The sequence below is a fragment of the Rhinatrema bivittatum genome, chromosome 7, assembly GCF_901001135.1.
Source record: "Rhinatrema bivittatum chromosome 7, aRhiBiv1.1, whole genome shotgun sequence".
Taxonomy (NCBI): Eukaryota; Metazoa; Chordata; class Amphibia; order Gymnophiona; family Rhinatrematidae; genus Rhinatrema; species Rhinatrema bivittatum.
This window is the reverse complement of record NC_042621.1, coordinates 288,378,138-288,401,868: the sequence shown is the minus strand read 5'-3', so window position 1 is coordinate 288,401,868 and position 23,731 is coordinate 288,378,138. Positions and strand designations below refer to the sequence as shown.

At 48.6% G+C, this 23,731-nt stretch overlaps 1 protein-coding gene across 1 annotated transcript in view; it reads right to left on the bottom strand.

The window, feature by feature from the left end:
* Positions 1-23,731, bottom strand: part of RBM20 (RNA binding motif protein 20) — a 272,827-nt gene that overhangs the window by 39,494 nt on the left and 209,602 nt on the right. The window contains 2 exon segments of the mRNA XM_029610357.1: positions 1,029-1,160; positions 8,115-8,258. Of these exon segments, the coding sequence (XP_029466217.1) occupies positions 1,029-1,160; positions 8,115-8,258 (276 nt within the window).

The window sequence follows — 23,731 nt, the reverse complement described above, 5'->3', positions numbered from 1 at the left end:
TTCTTTTTCATTAAAATCTGTCATTGTAAATGCATAATTTATAATTGTGTATGAGGAGGGTGTGATGGGGTGGGGGTTTCAAGGCTGTAAAGGTTTCCTAGGGCACTTAATTCCCTTGCACTGGCCATGGGCATTGCTGTACAAACACTGAACAGAGTCTCCCTGTTATGGTTTTGTAAGAATGTAAACCCTAGGCCGAGATGAGAGATGGCTCTGCCCACAGGGAGGAGCCACGTGAGCCTCACCATCAGTGGGCGTGGTCTCATCGACGTAGAACACAGCTGTAGTGGAGACTTTGAGAGGAAAGATAAGGCATAGCCCGCGGAACGGGAATGTAAATAAACACAGTTCTTGAGCAATAGGTATGCCCAGGTAGTGGCCCGAGGCATGGGGTACACTGTAGTAGCTTCAGCAAGGCTGGTATCGTAGAAGGTACTCACAAAAGGAAGTTCCAGGAGAGAGTCCTACGCAGGAAGGCCCTCTGAGGAGCAGATAGCCAGGAACGCGAAAGGGCCCCTGAGGAGCGGGTACCCAGAGCGTCCGAACACCAAGAGGAGACACTGGAACTGGAGATCCAAGAATGGAGCGGATTTAGCAGTGAGAGAAGTCCTTGCTAACTCGTAGTAGCAGAGGGCCGGTCAGCTTAAGTACAGCAGTGGGTTGACGTCATCGGGATGGGACGCTCCCGAGGTTCCCGCCATGACGTGTACAAAGGAGGCCCTTGTGCGCCTTAGGTGATTCCGGAAACAAGATGGCGGTCGGCAGCACCTACGCCATCCCGGGAACGCCAAGGACGTCGACGGTGGTTGCCATTCATCCTAGGATTGATGGTGCGGAGGAAAAAGAGGTGATCATGAGAGGTCACAGCCGTCTGCGACTGGGCATAACACTCCCAACTCGTGGTGTCATGTGTTGTGTAATGAGTGGGGTGCAGTTTTTCACTTGGCCATAGGTGCCAAATTGCCTGGCTACAGCTCTGCTCTCGAGGAAATACAAATGTCTTGTTAGTGGGAACACATATGCTTTACCTTGAGCTGAAGCTCTTTGTATCGTTTTGACATTCGAATGAGTAACTTTTCATCATTTATGGTGGCTGGCTTTTCTTGGTAGAACTGTACCATAGCTTGTGCTGCTTCAGTATATGCCATTTCTAAGAAGGCCTGTTAAATACAAAAATAAGATTAAGGAATTCATGTATTATTTTAGATTTAACTCAAGCTTTTTCATTGGTAGTTCAAGCTGAGTTACATTCAGGTTCCTAGAGGGCTCACAATTGAAGGGGGTAATTTATAAAGTGTTTTTCCCATAGACATAGGGCCTCATTTTCTAAAATATCGCAGGCCTGCGATACTTTAGGAAATGAGGGGCGGGGGCCGAAACGGGGGGCGGGCCTGCGCTAGCCGGTAGCAATCGCACCGTCGTGGTGCGATCGCTACCGGTTTCGCACCCAATAGCGCCACCATAGGAGGTGTAGCTATTGGGAGTGAAATAGGACGCGAAAAGGTCCTTACCTTTCCATTGTCTGCGGCTCACAATTGAAGGGGGTAATTTATAAAGTGTTTTTCCCATAGACATAGGGCCTCATTTTCTAAAATATCGCAGGCCTGCGATACTTTAGGAAATGAGGGGCGGGGGCCGAAACGGGGGGCGGGCCTGCGCTAGCCGGTAGCAATCGCACCGTCGTGGTGCGATCGCTACCGGTTTCGCACCCAATAGCGCCACCATAGGAGGTGTAGCTATTGGGAGTGAAATAGGACGCGAAAAGGTCCTTACCTTTCCATTGTCTGCGGCGGCTTCGCGGAGTCGGCCCCAGCGATGCCCCGACTCCTCCTCTTCCGGGGCCGACTCTGCCCCCATTTTGGTATCTTACCGCGTGCGATATGTGTAGAAAATAAGGCCCATAGATTGGGAGAAAAGGCCTAGGTCTGTACCTAAGGCAATGGAGGGTTATGTGACTTGCCCAAAGCCACAAGGGACAGCAGTGGGATTCAAACCCTGGCTTCCCTGGTTCTCAGCCTGCTGCTCTAACCACTGGACAACTCCTCCACTCCATACAAATACATACGTCAATAAATAAATACATTTACATGCAAAAGAGAAAAATACTGCAATGATTTTCACAGTAATTAACATTTTGGTTTTTTATATTACAGCACTTCTTCAGCAGTGCTAGCACATAGGAAAATTAGTTTCTTACCTGATAATTTTCGTTCCTGTAGTACCAAGGATCAGTCCAGGACACCTGGGTTGTGACTCCGCACCAGTAGATGGAGACAGATTAAAACTTGTGGGCGGAGCCATATATAAGCCCCTGTGCCAGTCACAGCCCCTCAGTCATACGTAATGTCAAAGTAGAAAAATCCAAAAGCCAACATAGCTAACCATAGAAACTTACTAAGTAAAATAACTCCAACACCCCTACAGGAAAACAGACTCTCCAACCGGGAGAGCGAACAAAAGAAGGGGTCAGCGTATTAAAAAACAACAATGAGCGGACTCTCCATTACTATAGCGCCACACTGCGGGCGGGATCCTGGACTGATCCTTGGTACTACAGGAACGAAAATTATCAGGTAAGAAACTAATTTTCCTTTCCCTGTACGTACCAGGATCAGTCCAGGACACCTGGGATGTACCAGAGCTAAGTTATCGAGGGTGGGAAGCAGAGAGTCCCGCTCGGAGTACCCTCTCTCCAAATCCCCCAGCATCAGTAGCTTGAACATCCAATCGGTAATGTTTAATAAAGGTATGCAACGATTTCCAGGTAGCCGCCCTGCAAATCTCTTGAGGCGAAACCTGAGAAGATTCCGCCCAGGACGCCGCATGAGATCTTGTCGAATGAGCTCGAAGACCCACTGGCGGTGTTTTACCGCGCAGAATGTACGCGGAACCAATGGCCTCCTTGAGCCAACGGGCGATCGTTGTGCGGGACGCCGCAGAACCTTTCTTCGGACCCGACGTCAACACAAACAGATGATCCGTTAAACGAAAAGAATTTGTGACCTCTAGATAGCGAAGAAGAGACCTTCGCACATCTAGTTTTCTCAAATCCCTCAACTTCGGGTTGGAAGAATCACCAACCGCGAAAGCGGGAAGTTCAATCGATTGATTCAAATGAAAAGCCGATACGACCTTAGGCAAGAAAGAGGGAACGGTCCGCAAGGAAACCCCTGAATCGGAAAAGCGCAAAAAGGGCTCTCTGCAGGATAGAGCTTGCAACTCAGAAATCCGGCGAGCCGAAGCAATGGCTACCAGGAATACAGTCTTTAACGTGAGATCTTTGATCGTAGAATGCTTCAGAGGCTCAAAAGGAGCTGAGCATAAGGACGAGAGCACCCAGTTGAGGTTCCAAGAAGGACAAGGGAGCCGCAAAGGAGGACGGAGGTGTTTCGCCCCCCCGAAGGAAACGGGAGATATCCGGGTGGAGAGCCAGGGAGACTCCCCGAATCTTACCACGCAAACAACCAAGCGCCGCGACTTGGACCCGTAGGGAACTGCACGCTAAGCCTTTGGCCAGCCCAGCCTGGAGAAAAGCCAAAATATCGGGAATAGCAGCGGAAGTGGGACTAAGACCCCGCTCCACGCACCACTCCTCAAAGACTACCCAGACTCGAACATAAGCCAGAGACGTGGATTGTTTTCTGGATCTCAGCAACGTGGCAACTACCGCGTCCGAGTAACCTTTTTGCTTCAACCGATACCTCTCAAAAGCCATGCCGCGAGACAGTAGTGATCCGCATCCTCCAAATAGACGGGACCCTGACGAAGGAGCCCCGGAAACCCCTGTAGACGAAGGGGTGCCGCCACCGACAACTGGACCAGGTCTGCAAACCACGGACGGCGCGGCCACTCCGGCGCCACCATGATCACGTTGGACGGGTGCAATTCTATGCGCCGCAGTATCTTGCCGATCATGGGCCATGGTGGGAACACATACAGTAGCACCTCCGCCGGCCAGGGAAGTGCTAACGCGTCGACCCCTTCTGCTCCTCTTTCTCGGCGTCGACTGAAAAATCTCGGAGCTTTTGCGTTGTTCCACGTGGCCATGAGATCCATGTGGGGCGTTCCCCAAGTCCTGCAAATGAGAAGAAATGCTTCTTCCGCTAGCTCCCACTCTCCGGGATCCAGGTGGTGTCGGCTGAGGAAGTCCGCCTGGACATTGTCGGCTCCTGCTATGTGAGACGCAGCGAGATCGCTGAGATGCCGCTCTGCCCAGGCCAACAAGGAACATGCTTCCTCCGCTACTTGAGGACTTTTCGTCCCTCCCTGGCGACTGATGTAAGCCACGGTGGTAGCGTTGTCCGACAATACTCGGATTGCCTTTCCTCGTACAAGGGGTAGAAAAGCTTGCAATGCCAGACGGACCGCCCTGAACTCTAGGCGGTTGATAGACCACCGGGTCTGATCTTCTGACCACAGACCCTGAACCGATTTCTCTTGGCAAACTGCACCCCAACCGGAAAGACTGGCATCCGTGGTCACCACTGTCCAGTTGGGAAGAAGAAGAGATACTCCACAGGAGAGATGTTTGGAATCCAGCCACCAGCCCAGGCTGGAGCGCACCTGATTCTCGAGAGGCAGTGGAACATAATATTCCTCTGAGATCGGTTTCCAGCGGGACAACAATGAAGACTGCAGTGGCCGCAGGTGAGCGAACGCCCAAGGGACTAACGCCAGCGTTGAGGCCATAGATCCGAGAACTGTCAGGTAATCGCAGACTCGCGGACGGTGTTGAGACAAAAGTCGTCGTACCTGAGACTGTAGTTTGCATATCCGATCCTGAGAGAGAATCACTCTGCCCCGTTTTGTGTCGAAAACGGCTCCAAGGTACTCCAAGGACTGAGTGGGTTCCAGATGACTCTTGTTGTAGTTGACCACCCAGCCGAGGGACTGCAAGAATTGTAGCACCCTGGATACCGCTTGCCGACACAGGCTCTCTGACTTCGCCCGAATCAGCCAGTCGTCGAGGTAAGGGTGAACCAGTAGGCCTTCCCGACGTAAGTGCGCCGCCACTACCACCATCACTTTCGTGAATGTCCGAGGCGCTGTCGCCAGGCCGAACGGAAGAGCCCGGAACTGGAAGTGTCTGCCCAGAATGCAAAAACGCAGAAACCGCTGGAAGGCTGGCTGGATGCCCACATGAAGGTATGCTTCTGTGAGATCTAGTGACGCAAGGAATTCGCCTGGCCGCACTGACGCGATCACCGAACGAATGGTTTCCATCTTGAAGTGAGGGACCCGAAGACATCTGTTGACTCCTTTCAGATCCAGTATGGGTCGGAAAGTGCCGTCCTTCTTGGGAACTATGAAGTAAATGGAGTACCGGCCCTTGCCGTACTGATCGGCCGGAACTGGAGAGATGGCCCCCAAGCTTTCTAGTCTTCGGATGGTGTCTAGCACTGCCGCCTTCTTCTTGGGATCCTTGCAAGGCGAGACCAGGAACTTGTCCGCTGGGATGCGAGCAAAATCTAACTCGTAACCGTGTCTTATCACGTCGAGGACCCACTGATCCGACGTCATGCTGGCCCATACCTCGAGAAATAAGGATAGACGCGCCCCCACGTTTGGGACAGCGTGCTGAGGGCGCGACGAGGAATGGGCCGGCCGAACTTCATTGCGAAGGTTTGGAACCCGTACCCGACGGGGCTCCTCCTTGCCTGCCAAAGCGTTTGCCCCGAAAGGAGTGCTGCCAGTGAGTGTTTCGAGAAGAGGCCGGCCTGTACGAAGGTCCGGTGGATCTTTGCGGCCTGGACTTCCGGGGACCCCGGAAACGGGCTCTGCCAGAAAACGAAGAGCGCGACCGGGTCCTATCCTCTGGCAGCCTAAACGCTCGGTTCTCACCCAGGGAAACCATCAAGTCATCTAATTCCTTACCAAACAGCAATTTCCCTTTGAAGGGCAATGCCCCGAGGTGAGCCTTGGACAAACCATCCGCCGCCCAGTTGCGCAGCCAAAGGAGGCGGCGTGCCGACACCGCTGCCACCATGGATCTAGCTGAAGTGCGTAGAAGATCATGGAGCGCATCGGCCCCATATGCGATAGCTGCTTCCAACCTATCTGCTTGGGAAGCCTCCTCCGGAGAGAGATCTGCATTCGCCTGCAGTACCTGGGCCCAGCGCAGACTAGCTCGCATAGCGAAGTTCGTGCAAATGGCAGCTCGAACTCCCAAGGCGGAAACCTCAAAAATCTTTTTGAGCTGTACCTCCAACTTTCGGTCTTGAATATCCCGGAGGGCCGTCGCTCCCGTGACAGGGATGGTAGACCTCTTCGTGACAGCGGACACCGCCGAATCCACTTTTGGAAGTCGGAGGAGCTCCAGCGCCTCCTCCGGTAAAGGATAGAGTTTATCCATGGCCTTGCTGACTTTCAAACCTAACTCCGGAGTATCCCATTCCTTGAAAAGGATATCCGTGGACGAGAAATGAAAAGGGAAGGCAACCGCCGGTCCTGTGAGGCCGAGAAGAACAGGATCCATATTCGCCTCCTGGCGGACCACCACCGGAGGAGCTTCAATTCCCAATTCATGGAGAATGGCCGGGATGAGAGGTGCCAGTTCCTCTCTGCGGAATAGCCGCACCACCTTGGGGTCATCCCCTTCTGCAGCCTGTGCAGCTTTCTCTGCAATGGGCTGTGCAGTACCATCCACTGCTGCCTTCCCGGCCCCCGTCAGGGGCTCCTCGGCGGACTCCGTATCATCCTCAGGGGAATCCTCGGGATCCGATTCCTGCGGCACCCCCCTGGGAGGCCGCTTCCCCCGGGACGCACCGTGGGCGATCTCCGCGCCCTTCCTGGACTTCTTTTTCCGTGGAGGGGAGCCGTGGTCGGCCGCACGCGAGCCATTCCCCCGGATGCGCTTGCTGCGCTTGTATTTGAGAACTTTGCGCAGCAACAGCGCAAAATCCTCAGAAAAATCACCAGAATCCGAAGAATCACTCTCGGAAGCCTCCCGGGACCGAAGCCCCTCCGAGGGAACCTCCCCCGCCTCGACACGCTGTGGGGAAAGCGCAGGAGGAAAAGAAGAGGCCCCCACTGTTTCCCGCGAAATTTCCCGGCCGGTGGCCAAGATGGCCGCCACTCCCGCACTAACCGGGAAAAGATCCTGAGGCCTGTCAGCGGAGCTACCACCGCGCGACGGCGAACGCGCGACCCGGGAACGAGCCCCCCGCGGCGCTGCCGAGGGTCCCTCATCACCCGGGACGCAAGCTGAACAAAGGCTGTCCCTTGAAAGACGCGCGCGCGCCGAGCCGCAGGCCCTGCACTGTGCAGCACGCGGCATGCCGGCGAAAACGCGGGAGAAAACGGGGCCGCGGCGAAAAAATTACCACAAAAATTAAAAAATTAAAAATAAACAAATAGCGCAATTCGGCGACCTCCCCCCTGCCAATGACGCCCCCCCACCGACAAAAACGGAGCGGCGACGCCAGGTAACAGAGATCCGCAAAAACAAAAGTAAAAACTTTTTTTTTTACAAACAAAAACGCTGTCCCTGGTACTGAAAAGCCCTTATTCCTGCAGGGGTGAGTGAACCAGGCTCCCTGGTGTCACCCCTGACGCTGCCACTAGCTCAGCCGGGTCCTCAACCCTGGCAGCGGCCTCAACCGGGGGAGGGTAGTCCCCTCAGGACCTCTCAACTCCCCTGGGAGGCAGGGCACCCGAGACTAAGGGATTAAAAGATAAAAACCCCAATTTGGTATATAAACAACTAACAAAAAAGCCTAGCCCAAAAAATTCAAACCTGACTAACACCAACACCAGAATCAGGTCAGGCAGGGCTGTGACTGGACCTGCACCATCTACTGGAGACAGAGTAAGACTGAGGGGCTGTGACTGGCACAGAGGCTTATATATGGCTCCGCCCACAAGTTTTAATCTGTCTCCATCTACTGGTGCGGAGTCACAACCCAGGTGTCCTGGACTGATCCTGGTACGTACAGGGAAACTATATTTATCTTTTATTTTATTTTCATTTGATATCCTGCTTTGCACCATAAACCTTAAAGCAGAGAATAAAATCATCTTAATATCATAAATACAAAGTCAAAACTAACAAACAACTAAAAATAGCAGAAGACATAAACCTAGAAACATAGATCCCACAGTATACAACTCCATACCTGATTAGTAGATTTCATAAAAATATAATTGGTGACTTTTCCAAATGGCATTCCTAGGTTAATGACATCATTCTCAGTGCAGTTGCCATCAGGTAAATTACAGATATGAACTACTCGACCTGGAATGGATTTCATTTGTGGAAACTAAAATAGGAATACAAGCATTAATCTCCATGTTATCATCAAGTACATAGCACTGTCTTATTTCTAATTGGCCCCCTTATAAAAAATTGTATCTGCAGACTATGCACTAATTAGTACATGTGTGTCTAGGGGAAAAGTACCCTCAGAGGTTTTGCACTTGTTTTTCCCACGGAGTTTTTTTCCCCTGAAAAACAATGCACATAGTTTTAAAAACACAAAACTACCCACACTGTTGCCTCCCCCTACCTAACTCCTACATCTGAGTCCACTACTCTTCTCACATGTAAAGGTTACACGTATTGTTGATCCCCACATGCACATTTTACCCAGGAAAAAAGTGGACGATTTACCCTGGGTAAATGGCTTTTGAAAATTGCCTTCTTCAAAACTCATCCTTGAAGTATAATCACCACCATTTAAATATCTGCTGGGGTAAAGGTGGGAGCAGCTCAGGCAAACCCGGTATTTACTGTAAGAGCTTCAGAAAAGTCTGGAACCAGTATGAAGGCAATTTTGGGAGCCTTTTGGGAAGCTTCTTTGTGATGGGCGGAGCAGGGCGGGGGATGGACAGATTACTCCTAGATCGGACACCAAAACAGGGGTTCGGCTGTTCTTGTATTTACACTTAGAATACCCTCCCTAAACCTTGTGCTTTTGCTCATCTCCTTTCATGAGGTGCAGCAGAGTTTCTTGATCTTTGCTAATTTTGAAACAGCGGCGGATAAAGATGTACATGTTTGAACGTAGGATGAATAATACTGACCATATGAAATGGCAGTTTAGATATTGGCTGCTAATCAGGAAACTGTCCCTGATACATCCGGGGCAATTCCAAAAGCAATCTTTGCTGCGTGAGAACAAGATTTTGTGCCCCTGTTCCCATAGACTCCCCGAAACACTGAGACCTAGGTGTTAGCTTCCTAAGTGAAGACATTTTGGGATGTGGAGGGAGGGGGGCATGGTGCCAAATGAGCAAATGTCCCATGGAGATCCTTTTTCTGATACTTTGGATTTGTGCTCTTATGGAGTACATGCCAAATCTCCCATAATCAATTTTTGTGCTATATTAAATGAATTTGATATATAAGCGGAAAGGACCTCAGCTCTGAGTAGAAACGCCCACAGGCTGAATCAATGCTCAGAATTTTCAATCATGGGTCCAAAAAACCTCTTTCTTTTATTAATTTTAATCTACTGTATACAATGTTGTGTTTTACGGACATACTTGCCATCTCTAAACTCATTGCCAGTATATTAGAAATTTTCATTTTCAGAAATTCTTATCTTTGATATCTTATTTGCTTTCACTGCTTGCCAACCTATTTTTAATTATAGGAAAAACACTTATCTTTGACTTATTTGCTTAAGCCAACACCAGGTAGTCGTGAATTCTGATGTGTAGTGTGAACGCCAACATGGCCAACGTTTTGCCTTAACTGCTGCATCAGGGCATAAAGTTGTTTTTTGTGGCATCCAAGTCAGAAACAAATTCTCGTATACATTTTCTTATGACTATTCTGAACTGTTCCCACCCGTTTATGACAGGATCTATAAAAACAAGTAGTTATCTCTTAATCTGTGTTCCTTTCTCTAATGAGCAATGCACCTTCTTTATTACATTTTTTTTTCTTTTAGTAGAAATGAAATGTGGAAAACAGATTACTACAGCACTGTGCAATTTAACATTTGCCTAGTGACTAAGTGGCTCCATTTTGTTTTTGTTGCTCTTTTACTTACCATAAAAAAGAAGCTCAGAGAGTTATAATAACAAATATATAGTGCAATTGTTGGGTTTCCTTGTGAAGCTATTTTTATGCTTTAAATCATGAAATATAATTTAAAAAATGGTTATAGAACTGTCAATGCTGATTATGAATACAGCACAAAGCAAAGCTATAGAAAACTGATTATTGGGGGGGGGGGGGGCAGGTATCTATTCAATCCACAGATACAATGTGTTGCGAGAGTGGACCCTTGGGCCGAGGTGGAGTTGATGCAACCTGTGGAGAGGAGCCTTGCAGGTCCCCACTTTCTGCTGGAGGACCTGGGCTGTGGCAGATGCCCAAATGGAGCTTCACCTATGCCAGCCCTCATTCCCCTTAGGTTCAGTTCTTGAGTGCCGGGGCTGGCAGGACTTAGGTGCGGGCCTCTGCAGTAGAAGTGAAGACCCATCGAAATTGTCAGATCACAGGCCAGGGTCTGGGGCAGGCTGAACCAGTGAAGTCAGTGGCACGCAGAGTTCTGTCAGGGTTGAAGTCCAGGCAGTGGTCAGTGGAGAGTGGAGTTCGGTCAAAGTCAAAGTTCCAAGCCGAATTTTTTATTTATTTATTTATTTATTTGTGTTTTTTTATACCGGCATTCACGGGAGTTCGTATCATGTCGGTTTACATAAAACAAGGGGTGATCAATACATTATAATGTACATAACTAAAACATAAGAGTATACATTACAGGAGTATAACAAGTGCACGGAAGAAAAAGTTACAATAAAACAGGGGTTATTCTAACTGGGATTAGAGTTAGAGGAGAGATAAAAAGTTTAACAAGAAGTAAAACATTGTAGTGATTGATTGGTAGTGTCTGATTCAGTTTAGAAGAGAATTCAAACCAGAGATCCGTCCGAGGGAGACAAAGGTCGAAGAGCAGGCAGGGAGGGAAGGAACAGCACAGGCAGGGAGGGAAGACACTGAAGACTGACTACGAAGATGACGAAGAACCGAAGACTGACCACTGGGAACACAAGGACAAGGAACTCAGGAACACAAACCAAGACTGCCACAACAGGAATCAAGGAGATGAGAACACGCAGAGGCAAAACACTTCTAACGGAGTAGTCAACTTATTGCCAAGGCAAGCAACTACTGCAGTGGTGGCCTTTTATGATCCCCAGGCGGTGATGTCATTGGTGGGTGTGATAGTCTATTCCCACCACGGGCCCTTTAAGAAGGGCAAGGTCGGACACGCACACACTTAGGAAGTGCCTGGGACAAATGCGGCTTTGGAGGCAGGCGGAGCACGGCGTCCTGCCATGCAAGTAGAGAGAGACCAGTGTCGGCGTTCATGGGAGCAGCAGAGGCAGGCAGAACGCATTGGTCAGCCGTGTCTCTCTTCGGAGGCCTTCCTCGGCATCTGGCAGTGTCATAATGGGCTCGGGGCCATAGGTAAAAGTGGCCGTAACAGCGATCCCAGCTGCTGAACACAACAGTATCCCCCCTCTTAACCCCCTCCCTGAGGGTCTTGGTTTCTTGGGATTCAGGACATGGAATTCCTTTGACAGATTCGTATTCAGAATATTGGAAGTGGCTTCCTAAGTATTTACTTAGGCCCATACCCATTCCAGAAGATAAGATACTCATTTCTTGCCCTATTGCCTAGAATCTAGAATCTCTTTTACTTCGTAAATCGTGCTATCTTCGGAAGTCAGCTCCTGAGGTTTCGGTAGTGCTCTCGAGGGCCAGGATTAAGGATTAAGGGTTTTAATAGAGACACATGGAAATCATTATGTATGGCCAAGTTGGGTGGCAGGAGGATAGTAAATGGCTCAGTGTAGCGAGTAGCAAGTCACATAGATGGCACTCTGAGGCATATGTGGCACATGCTCAGCCACACTTTCTCGCCCACTTTGAAATCAGGAACGAGCCTCTGGTGGTGTCAATGGTCTTCTTAGCTTTTTGGGCGGTCCTCTGAAGGAGACTGTTGACATGGGCCCAAAGATCATGGAGTTCTTGGGCAGCTAACTGGGTAGCAGGTGAGTGTACTGTCATAGGGAGAGGCAGAGGAAGCAGGGGTTGTATCCCATAAACTACTTGGAATGGTGAGATGCCAGTGGAGGTGCAGATGTGCAAACTGTGGGAAACCTCTGCCCAGGGCAGAAGGGAAGCCCAATTATCCTGGCATTTTATTTATTTATTTAAAAATGTTTATATACCGCTTTTACAATTCGAAAGAATTAATCAAAACGGTTTACAAACATACATAATAAATAAATTAAAATAAAATAAAAAATAAAAAATCATACATTGGTGTAGGCCCGGAGGAAGTTCTTGAGTGTCTGGTTTGTCCGCTCGGATTGACCATTCCCCCCATGGACGATAGGTGATCATAAAATCCAGGGTGATATTGAACGTTTTGAACAATGAACGCCAATATTTTGCTGTGAATCGTACTCCTCTGTCATATGTGACGTGCTCGGGAAATCCATGTAAACGGAAGATGTGGAGTGTAAAGAGACATGCCAGTTCTGGTGCAGTAATCCATATTAGTAGCATGGGATCTATTTAATGTTTGGCTACTTGCCAGGTACTTGTGTCTTGGAATGGCCACTGTTAGAAACAGGATACTGGGCTTGATGGGCCTTTGGTCTGATTCACTATGGCATATTTAATGTTCTTATGTTATGTTCTTATATGTAGCCAGATAACTTTAACAAGTATATTCAGCAGGATGTTTATCCCACTGAATTTACTGGACAAGTTATCCAGCTAACTGTGCTTTCAACCCTGTGGTTCAAAGCACAACACTCAGGCCCTGCAGGAGAGGAGGGAGGATGCACTGGAGGCACTGCAAAGCATCCTCTTCCTCCTCCTATTTGCTTATAGTGAGCAGTGAGTGAAGGGGTCTATGGAGGTCAAGAAAGAATGAACTGGGGATCGCGGGGTGGGAAGAAGACAACAAATCAACCAGGGAATTGGGGGAGTGAGTGAACCAGGGGAAGTGGGGAGTGAAATGGGTTGGGGGGGGAGTGACTGAGTCAATGAAGGGTTCATGGGGGGGGGGGGTAGTAAACCAGCGAGTGAGGGGATCAGGTGAGGAGAAGGAAGTGAAAGAGGGAAAGTGATTAGGAAGGGGGAGTGACTACATCATGGAGTCAGGGAGGGAGTGAACCAGGTTGAAAGACGGGGTATGTAGGGAAGGGTAGTGAACCACGGTGAGTGAAGGTTTGCAAGGGAACCAGGGTTACTGAGGGGTTCATGGCAGGCGAAACCAGGGTGAGTGAGGGGTTTGTGTAGGGAAGAGCCAGGATGAGTGAGGTAATTGGGTATGGAAAGGAATTGAAAGAAGGAGAGGGAGAGGATCAAATGGGCTTTGGAAGGGGAATAAAGGAATAAGTGAAAGAAGGGATGAAGATGCGATTCTACTACCACACATCTCAATTATGCATTTCCTACACTTTGTAGTATTTCTAATGTTTTTATATTACAGATAAGGGCTGATCTGCAATTGAGGGAATGCACAGGAAAATCCTGAAGTCCAGGATAGCAATTTCACTCGCCGTTTCTGTTGTCAGCCAAAGAATTCATGGTCAGACTTTTCCAGAAACCCGACTACTCTGTTTATGATAACACACTGTGCCAAGTATAACCTCCCTGCTGCTCTGTGCCCCAGCATGGCTGAAAGTGGATCCTACCCTGCCAAGGTACAAACATAACTTAAACTAGCAGGTGGCATGGGGTGAAGAGGGGAGAAAGAGAATTGGGGAAGGGAATTCATAAATCAGAGAGTAATCTGCTGCCGGCAATCCTGCGTTTTGTTGTTACTAAAGGATATAAGATTTAAGGGCTGTGTGAGGAAACTGCCTGCCTGACCCCACTGTGGGAGGGTCCATCAGTGTTGGGTTTTTTTTTTTTTTTACTGTGGATAGTTTCACAGACGAGGCAGTCTGTCACAGTCTCATGTAAAAAGCAATACTGGCACTAGCAGAACTTTTGTTTGTCATTGGCTGACAGAAGTGATATAAAGATGCATTCCCCAGTGACCCACTGTTCTTTAATGTCGCAGCTGAAATGTGCCAAGTTTAACAGCAGCTGTTCACGTTCTGGTTACGCTGATGTAATTTCAGGAGGCTAGATTCAGATTCAGGAGCTGGGGGTGGTGTTGATTAAATGAATTTTCAGAGTACTATCAGAGCTGGCCTATAACCTCATTTTGTGATACATTAGAATATATATATCTGTATTTTGTGGATGCAGCATGTTCCTCCTGCTCCTTTAGGGCTTCAGGTTCAATCAGAACCAGTTTCTATTGGGCTAAAGCACCATAAGCTGTCATTTGCAATTACCCAGGGTATAGGCTGTGAGTAATAACCCCATAAATGCCACCACTTCTCCTCTCCTCTGTTAGATACTGGAAGAGCATCCACACTTTCTTCAAGACTTTTGTCATGTGGGCTGAGAGAATCCAATGGTAAATAAATAAGTTTATAATCAAATAGAGAGCGCGGAAGGATGGAAAAACTTCCTTTCAAACAGAAGATCCAAAATAAAGAATCGTATATCATATCAATAGGTAAAATCAATCAGAAACTCTCTTAAATCCATGAAACTAACAGCCAGCAGGTTTAAAATAAACAATCAAACCTTGGAATCTGTTGCTAGAGGACGTGGTTGAGGTATTTAGCATGGCAGAGTTTAAGAGAGGTTTGAACAAGTAACTAGAGGAAAAGTTCACAAAACATTCGGGCCGATACAGTAAAATCGCGGGAGAGCGGGTGAGCGATACAGTATTTAAATTTATTTAAATTAGGCCCGGCGGTAAAAAGAGGTGCTAGGGACACTAGGGCGTCCCTAGCTCCTCTTTTTTGACAGGAGCGGGGCTGTCAGCGGGTTTGACAGCTGACGCTCAATTTTGCCGGCATCGGTTCTCGAGCCCGCTGACAGTCACGGGTTCGGAAACCGGACGCTGGCAAAATTGAGTGTCCGGTTTTTGACCTGCGAGCCTCGGGCCTATCTCAAATTTTTTTTTTCTATTTTTTTTACTTTTTTTTTTTAACTTTCGGGTCCTCCGACTTAATATCGCCATGATATTAAGTTGGAGGGTGCACAGAAAAGCAGTTTTTACTGCTTTTTTGTGCACTTTCCCGGTGCCCTGAGAAATTAGCGCCTACCTTTGGGTAGGTGCTAATTTCTGAAAGTAAAATGTGCTGCTTGGCTGCACATTTTACTTTCTGTATCACGCGGGAATACCTAATAGGGCCAAGACACACCTGACAAATGGTTCTCATATGCGTGACACACTGAACATGTGACCATCACGGGGCTAAATGTAAACATGCACTCTGCATCCACAGGAATCCCCTCAACCTCCAGCAATGAGTGCAGAGCAGATCTAGGGCATTACCCGTACAACTCGCCATACAAAAAAGATATTCTGGTTCTGATGACATCTCAGTAAAAGCAAAACAAACTCCCTTTACTACCAGGCACAATAGCTTTCCTTATGAAAAGACAGTAATTTACCATTAATGCATATCCTATTGAGAAAACACAACAAATAAGATTGATACAAATGCCTACATGCTAGTAAAATACCTCACCTCGGTCACACACCCAGAACTGACCTTCACCAAGTACAGAAAAAACACAAATTATAAATATGGAGACAGAAACTGGAATGGAAAACCAAAAAAGCCACTGTGCATGCAGTGCGAACCTGGAGAAATGGAAAGAGAAATATAGCACCTAACATAATCCCAGGATCTGCAATAATGCACACAAACTAACCCGCACAAAGTTACACCTGTATTATGGAACACACGCAAACAGTAACAATCCTATCTAAGAAATACAACTATTAAACCAGGCCCTAAACACTAATACATTTCCTATTGGGAAAACAGAATAAGCCAAGCTGCTACAGAGCCCCCACAGAAATAACTGTAAAGTTATACCAAAAATTTTACAAAACAGCTGCTGAACAGAATAATATTCAATTAAACACTCATAAAAATTATTAAAACATGTCCAAATATCAATAAAATATTTCAAAACAGCAGACATCGCATAATACCCAATAATTTAAATGGCAGTCAATCAAGAAAAATGAATTTAAAAAGCCACCTTTACTTATCCTTTCCAGCAACTCTCCTACTCCTTTCCCTTCCAGGTCAATAGCACTCACCAGAAGCAGCAAGGGCTGCTGAAGCTCTGTCCTCAATCTTCTTCCTTAGCTCCCACAACCAGTCACTCACAACACACATACCCCCAATTAGACCCCACGACCAGTCTCAGTCTCTTTTACACCAGTCATCTTCCTGACCAGTCTCTCTTTCTCACACAGAAACACATCACCTTCCTGACCAGTCTCGCTCTCTCAATCCCATGCTCTCTTATATACAAATTCTCAAATCACACACAAAAGCTCTCACACCCATTCACATCAGCTGTCACCCAGGCTTCCATTCACACCCCCACACACAAGCTCTCACCCAAGCACCCATTCACACCCCCACACACAAGCTCTCACCCATTCACACCCCCACACACAAGCTCTCACCCAGGCTTCCATTCACACCTAAAGACACAAGCTCTCACCCAGGCTTCCATTCACACCTACAGACACAAGCTCTCACCCAGACTTCCATTCACACCCACACACACAAGCTCTCACCCAAGCACCTCTCATCCAGGCTTCCATTCACACCCACACAAGCTCTTATCCATTCACACCCACACACACAAGCTCTCACCCAAGCACCCATTCACACCCACACCCACAAGCTCTCACCCAAGCACCCATTCACACCCACAAGCTCTCACCCAGGCTTCCATTCACAACTACAGACACAAGCTCTCACCCAGGCTTCCATTCACACCCACAAGCTCTCACCCAAGCACCCATTCACAGCAGCTCTCATCCAGGCTTCCATTCACACCCACACACACAAGCTCTCACCCATTCACACGCACAGACACAAGCTCTCACCCATGCATCCATCACACCCATAGACATAAGCTCTCACCCAGGCACCCATTCACAACCTCAGACACAAGCTCTCAACCATGCATCCATTCACACCCTCAGACACAAGCTCTCACCCATGCATCCATTCACAGACACAAGCTCTCACCCATGCATCCATTCACACCCACAGACTAAAGCTCTCACCCAGGCACCCATTCACACCCTCAGACACAAGCTCTCACCCATGCATCTATTCACACCACAGACAAAAGCTCTCATCCAGGCACCCACTCACACCCTCAGACACAAGCTCTCACCCATGCATCCATTCACACAGACACACCAGCTCTCACCAAAAACAACTTCTTCCTTCACTGCAGGGATGGGCTCCAGTTCCGTCGCGGCTTTAATCCGGCGGGCCTTCTTTTTTTGGCGCCACAGGGATGGGCGCCTCAGTTGGGGGTCGGGTTTCCTCTTTGCCACTAGGGAGGGATGGGCTTCCATAGCGGCCTTGCACCGTCGGGGTCGGGTTTTCTCTTCACCGCTACGGGGATGGGCTTCCGTAGCGGCCTTGCACCGTCGGGGTCGGGTTTTCTCCTTCACCGCTACGGGGATGGGCTTCCGTAGTGGCCTTGCACCATCGGGGTCGGGTTTTCTCCTTCACCACTACGGGGATGGACTCCCGTAGTGGCCTTGCTTCGTCAGGGTTCTACACTGCCATTCCTCCCACCCCACTCCTGGGCTATGCCGGGCCTGCCTCACCGGCCAATCAAAGGCTTCCTCCCTTCTTCCTACTCCCACTGGCAAGTAGAAGGGAAGAGGCTTCCGATTGGCCTGCGCGGGGGAAGGCAGAATGAAGGAGACTTCCCATTGGGCAGTGGGGGTAGGAAGAAAGGAGGCTTTCCATTGGCCCGCAGGGGCTGGAAAAAGGGAGAAGGAAAGTACAAAGGGGCAGTGGGACACCGGGAGATGCGACATACCTGTCGGTGTTTGGCGACACACTGGTGTGTCGCGACACACCGGTTGAGAAGCGCTGCCTTACTGAATAAGGGGTAAAGTTAGCGCTGGAGTGCACTGTACTGCATCGGCCTGATTATTAGCCAGGTAGACTAAGGAAAGCTATTGCCATCCTAAGGAATGAGTAATAGGAATTAGGTCTATTTCACGGATTCTGCCAGATCTAGCCACTGTCAGAGACAAGATGCTTGGCTTGATAGACCTCGGGACTCACCCAGCATGGCATTTCCAATTCTTATGTTTTCACCAGGAAAAAGGGAACTGGAAAGAAATACACCTCTCTTAACTTTCAACACAAAAATCCACAACTTTTCTAGGGTTCTCTGATTTATATAGACACTGGAAACAACCATTGCAGCAGCCTCACATAGAGGGTTCTGTGGCATTTACGTTATGTTCTTTTCTCCTTCTCTAAATGCATAGCTTTTCTACAAGGCCACACATCTGTAGGTGTCCCACTGAGACCCTACATAAGCAAACCTAGGAACTATCTAGATTTCACCCAGAGCCTCTGGGAATTTGTATCTGTGGTGAAAGAGGGGTTTTGCATGCTTTGTGGTTTATTGTTCTACCCTGTGACACTTTTCCCCAGAGAATTCATTTCCTGTATGCTGGCCCGCAGGTTTTCTTTGACCTCTGCATTGTAGTTCAAAAAGAGACTTTGGATGCCGCCTTGATTCAGAAGAAAGCTTGAACTGCATACACATCTCAGTATCCCTGAGGACATGTAAAACTGAAACATCCTGCAGTGCCATTGGCCAGAAAGCTATTACCAGACAGAAAACCTGGTCAGGGACTAATTGCTAGCACTGTGTGCACCGATTGGTCCTGAAGACAGACAACTAGGTCTGAAAGTTCTGGAATTCTTTGTCCTTGACTGGGAGGACAGAGGGAGCAGATATCTATGCCGAGGCCCTGTTCAGCTTCTGTGGACAGCCTATTTCCTGATCTCCCAGGCACTAGTAATTAGTAGAAAGTGTTTAGATACATTTTTATGTTTAATCCTTGTTCTTTTACTTGTTTCTGTTTCCAAACTTAGGGCCAAATATTCGTATCTACGCCCAATTTTATAACATGCACGCTCAACCGTGCGCATGTTATAAAATCCGGGGTCGGCGCACGCAAGGGGGTGCACACTTGTGCACCTTGCATGCGCCGAGCCCTAATGGCTTTCCCCGTTCCCTCCGAGGCCACTCCGAAATCAGAGCGGCCTCGGAGGGAACTTTCCTTCCACGCCCCCACTTTCCCCTCCCCCTTCCTCTATCTAACCCGTCCCCCAGCCCTACCTAAATCCCCCCCACCTTTATTTTTTATTTACACCTGCCTATGGGCAGGCGTAGGTTGCACGCGCCAGCCGAGTGCTGGCGCGCAATCCCTGGACCCAGCGGCAGTGGAGAGGCTCTGGCCACGCCCACGCCATGCCTCCGGACCGCCTGGCCCATTTTTTTCAAGCCCTGGGACTTACACGCGGTCCTGGGGCTTGCACGCGTCGCCGGGCCTATGCAAAATAGGCTCGGCGCACGCAAGAGCGGGTTTTCTGGGTTACACGCATAACCCTTTTAAACCCGCTCCTGCGCGCACCGAGCCTATTTTGCATAGGCCCGGCGACGCACGCAAGCCCCGGAATGAGCGTATGTCCCAGGGCTTGAAAAAAGGGGCGGAGCGAGGGCAGTGCGGGGTGGTCCGGGGGCGTGACCAGAAGCCTCTGCTAGGCCACTTGGTCGGTGCGCAACTTCTGCAACAAAGGTAAGCGATTTATTTATTTTCGGGCTGGGGGGATGGTTAGGTAGGGGAAGGGAGGGGAAGGTGCGGGGGGGGGGGGGTGGGGGCAGAGGGAATGGGGAAAGCCATCAGGGCTCCCCTAGGGCTCGGCGCGCACAAGGTTCACTAGTGTACACCCCCTTATGCGTGCCGACCCTGGATTTTATAACATGCGCTCGGCTGCGCGCGCATGTTATAAAAATCGGGTGTATATTTGTGCATGCTGGGAAGCGCGCACAAATGTACCCTGCGTGCGTAGATTTAAAAATCCGGCCCTTAATGTTTTTCCATTCATTGTTTCCACTTTTTGTTAATAAACATATTAGTTTGTTAGCTGTGCCTGACTAACAATCCCGTTATTATGTGTATTTGGTTTGTGGGTGTTTTTTCTAGGAACTCTGTGGCCCTTGAGTTATTTGGGGGTCCAGTGTACCTAGCAACCACGAAGGTGGGGAATTTCCAAAGAAGCAAGCAGGAACTCAGTTGGTGGGTGAGAAGTTGCCAGTGTAGGAGCCCATGCGCAGGTGTAGGCGGGCCTGTGCAGTGCTGGGCAGGACCCTCAGGGTGGCCATAGGGTTACCCTGAGTGGGTGTTATGAGTGGTGCTATGGCGTTATGTGTCAGTATCATTTGCCAAAGCTCTGGGCAGACATTAGAAAGCTCTGAACCTCTCTGTTTGCTATTCCAGCCCCTCTGCTTCAGGAAGCATGCAGGAAACAGGAGGGGAGTGGCTGGAGAATGGAAAAGTGCAAATGTATTCTGCTTTGCAGAGTCTGCTCCAACCTCACCCACTCCCTTTCCTCAGTAAGCCTTCAGGGAACAGGAGGAGAGGGGAGAAAGAGCCTGGAGCAGACAGTGCCGGCAGTATGTGGGGAGAAATTAGAGAGCAGGGATTACAACACACAAAGTTCAGTCTGCAGCTGTGATTCCAGGTCTTGGAATTCATCTGAGGGAGCACAAGTCAGGCAGCTGTAATTTATAGAAGGGCAGGGGGAAGTAGAGTAAAGCAAAATTGCTTACCTTGTAATAGGTGTTATCCCAGGACAGCAGGATGTAGTCCTCACATATGGGTGACGTCATTCACGGAGCCCTTAAGCGGGAAAAACTTCTGGCAAGTTTCTAGAAGCTTTTGATTTGGCTGCCTGAGGCTACTGAGCATGCCCGGCATGCCATGATATTCCCTGCCACAGGGGTCTCACTCCAGTCTTGTATGTAGCAAGAAGCGTTAGCCAATAAGAAACTAAAATCCGATGCCCAACTCCACGGGGTGGCGGGTGGGTTTCGTGAGGACTACATCCTGCTGTCCTGGGATAACACCTATTACAAGGTAAGCAATTTTGCTTTATCCCAGGACAAGCAGGATGCTAGTCCTCACATATGGGTGATTAGCAAGCTAGAGGCTGAGTCATTGTCCATGCAGGTAACTGGAATACCGTGTTTAAGAAATGAGTCAGCCGAAGAATACAGCAGGATGGATGTAGAAGGAGTTGGGATTAAACAGGAAACAAGTTCTTTAAGACAGATTGTCCATAGGCTGAATCCTGTCTTCCTTCCTTGTCCAAACAGTAATGAGCTGCAAAGGTGTGAAGAGAACTCCATGCTGCTGCTTTACAAATGTCAATAATTGGCACTGAATGAAAATGTGCTACTGAAGTTGACATGGCTCTTACTGAATGTGCCTTTACTCGCCCTTGGAGAGGAAGGCCTGCTTTTCCGTAGCAGAATTGTATACAATCTGCTAACCAATTGGATAGAGTATGTTTTCCCACTGCTTTACCTGGCTTATTTGGATCATAAGAGACAAAAAGCTGATTGGATTTTCTAAGGGATGTAGTGCGATTCAAATAAAAAGACAATGCACGTTTGCAGTCCAAACTGTGTAAAGCTCTTTCCCCTTGGTGAGAGTGAGGTCTAGGAAAGAATGTGGGTAAAACTATTGTTTGATTCAAGTGGAATTCCGTAACTACCTTAGGGAGGAATTTTGGGTGTGTTCGGAGAACCACTCTGTCATGGAGAAACTTTGTATAAGGTTCGTATGTGACAAGTGCTTGTAACTCACTAACCCTCCTAGCTGATGTGATGGCTATGAGGAAAATAGTTTTCCATGTGAGATATTTAAGGTCACAGGAATCTATAGGTTCGAAAGGAGAATGCATTAACCTTGTTAAAACCAGATTCAGATCCCATTGAGTAGCCGGAGGCCGAATCGGTGGCTTAAGGTGATTGAGACCTCTCATGAATCTAGTGACGAGAGGTTGTGTGGATATAGGTGCATCCCCTATCTTGGTGTGGTAAGCGGAGATTGCGCTGAGATGCACTCTGATTGATGATGTCTGCAGACCTGAGTCTGAAAGATGGTACAAATAATCTAATAGAGAAGTAGTGGGGCAAGTGAAAGGATCTATGTGCTTTTGCTTACACCAAGAAGTAAACCGCTTCCACTTGTAAGAATAATTTCTTCGTGTGGAGGGTTTACGGGAGGCTATAAGTACTTGAGAAACATCAGTTGAAAGATCAAGGGATTGTAGGATTAGGCTTTCAACATCCATGCTGTCAGGGATAGAGATTGGAGGTTGGGATGGCGCAACCGACCCTGATGCTGAGTAATGAGATCGGGAGGTACTCCCAGGCGAACTGGATCCCTGATTGACAGGTCTAGCAGTGTGGGAAACCATACTTGTCGAGGCCAATACGGGGCTATGAGTATCATTGTCCCTTTGTCCTGTTGCAGTTTCACCAGCGTCTTGGTGATAAGCGGTATTGGAGGGTACGCATAGAGTAGGCCTGAGTTCCAAGGGCGAGCAAAGGCGTCCTTGGCTGGGTGGTTCTTCTGGTTGTGTAGAGAACAGAAGTTGCGCACCTTGTAATTCAGATGCGACGCAAAGAGATCTATTGACGGTTGTCCCCACTGTCGGAAGATCTTGGTCGCAACTGAGGGATTCAAAGACCACTCGTGTGGCTGAAATTGGCGACTGAGTCGGTCTGCTAGGACGTTGTGTATCCCTGCAAGATAAGTCGCCTGCAGGAAAATTGAGTGGTCTAAGGCCCAGTCCCAAATTTGTGCTGCTTCCTGACATAGGAGATACGAACCCGTACCTCCCTGTTTGTTGATGTACCACATGGCTACTGTATTGTCCGTCTGGATTAGCACAGTCTTGTGTGAAAGGTAGTCCTTGAACGCATGCAGCGCATAACGTATAGCTCGAAGTTCTAGAAAATTGATTTGATATGTGGCTTCGAGTTTTGTCCAAGTCCCTTGAGTTTGAAGAGTGTGCAGGTGAGCCCCCCATCCCAATGTGGATGCATCTGTAGTTAATGTTATGCAAGGGATCGGTTTTTGGAAAGGTAGGCCTTTGCATAAATTGTCCTTGATTGTCCACCATTGTAGCGAGGCTCGAAGCTGGTGGGTTACCTTGATTTGACAGTACAGTGGTTGAATGGCTTGGATCCATTGTGATCGTAGAGTCCATTGGGTGAGTCTCATGGCAAGTCGTGCCATGGGTGTGACGTGGACTGTAGAAGCCATGTGTCCCAATAGGATTAGGAACTGATGAGCTGTCACGTACGGTTGCCTTGATACCTCGTATGCCAGTTGGGACAGCGTATGAGCACGGTCTTTTGGAAGAAACGCATGTGCTATGTTGGTGTTTAATTCTGCACCTATATACTGGAGCACATGAGATGGTTGCAGCTGGGACTTTTGATAATTGATGATGAATCCCAGCTTGTGTAGTAACTGTATTGTGGAATGAAGAGACGTTACTGCTCCTTGTTGCGATTGGCTTTTTATGAGCCAATCGTCGAGGTAAGGGAACACATGAATTCCCTGTTTGTGTAAGTGTCCCGCCACCACCGCTAGGCATTTTGTGAATACTCTCGGGGCGGAGGTTAGGCCGAACGGCAAGACTTTGTATTGGAAATGGTGATTTTTCACCGTGAATCTGAGGTATTTGCGATGAGGTGGGAAGATTGGAACATGAGTGTATGCGTCCTGAAGATCCAGAGAACAAAGCCAAT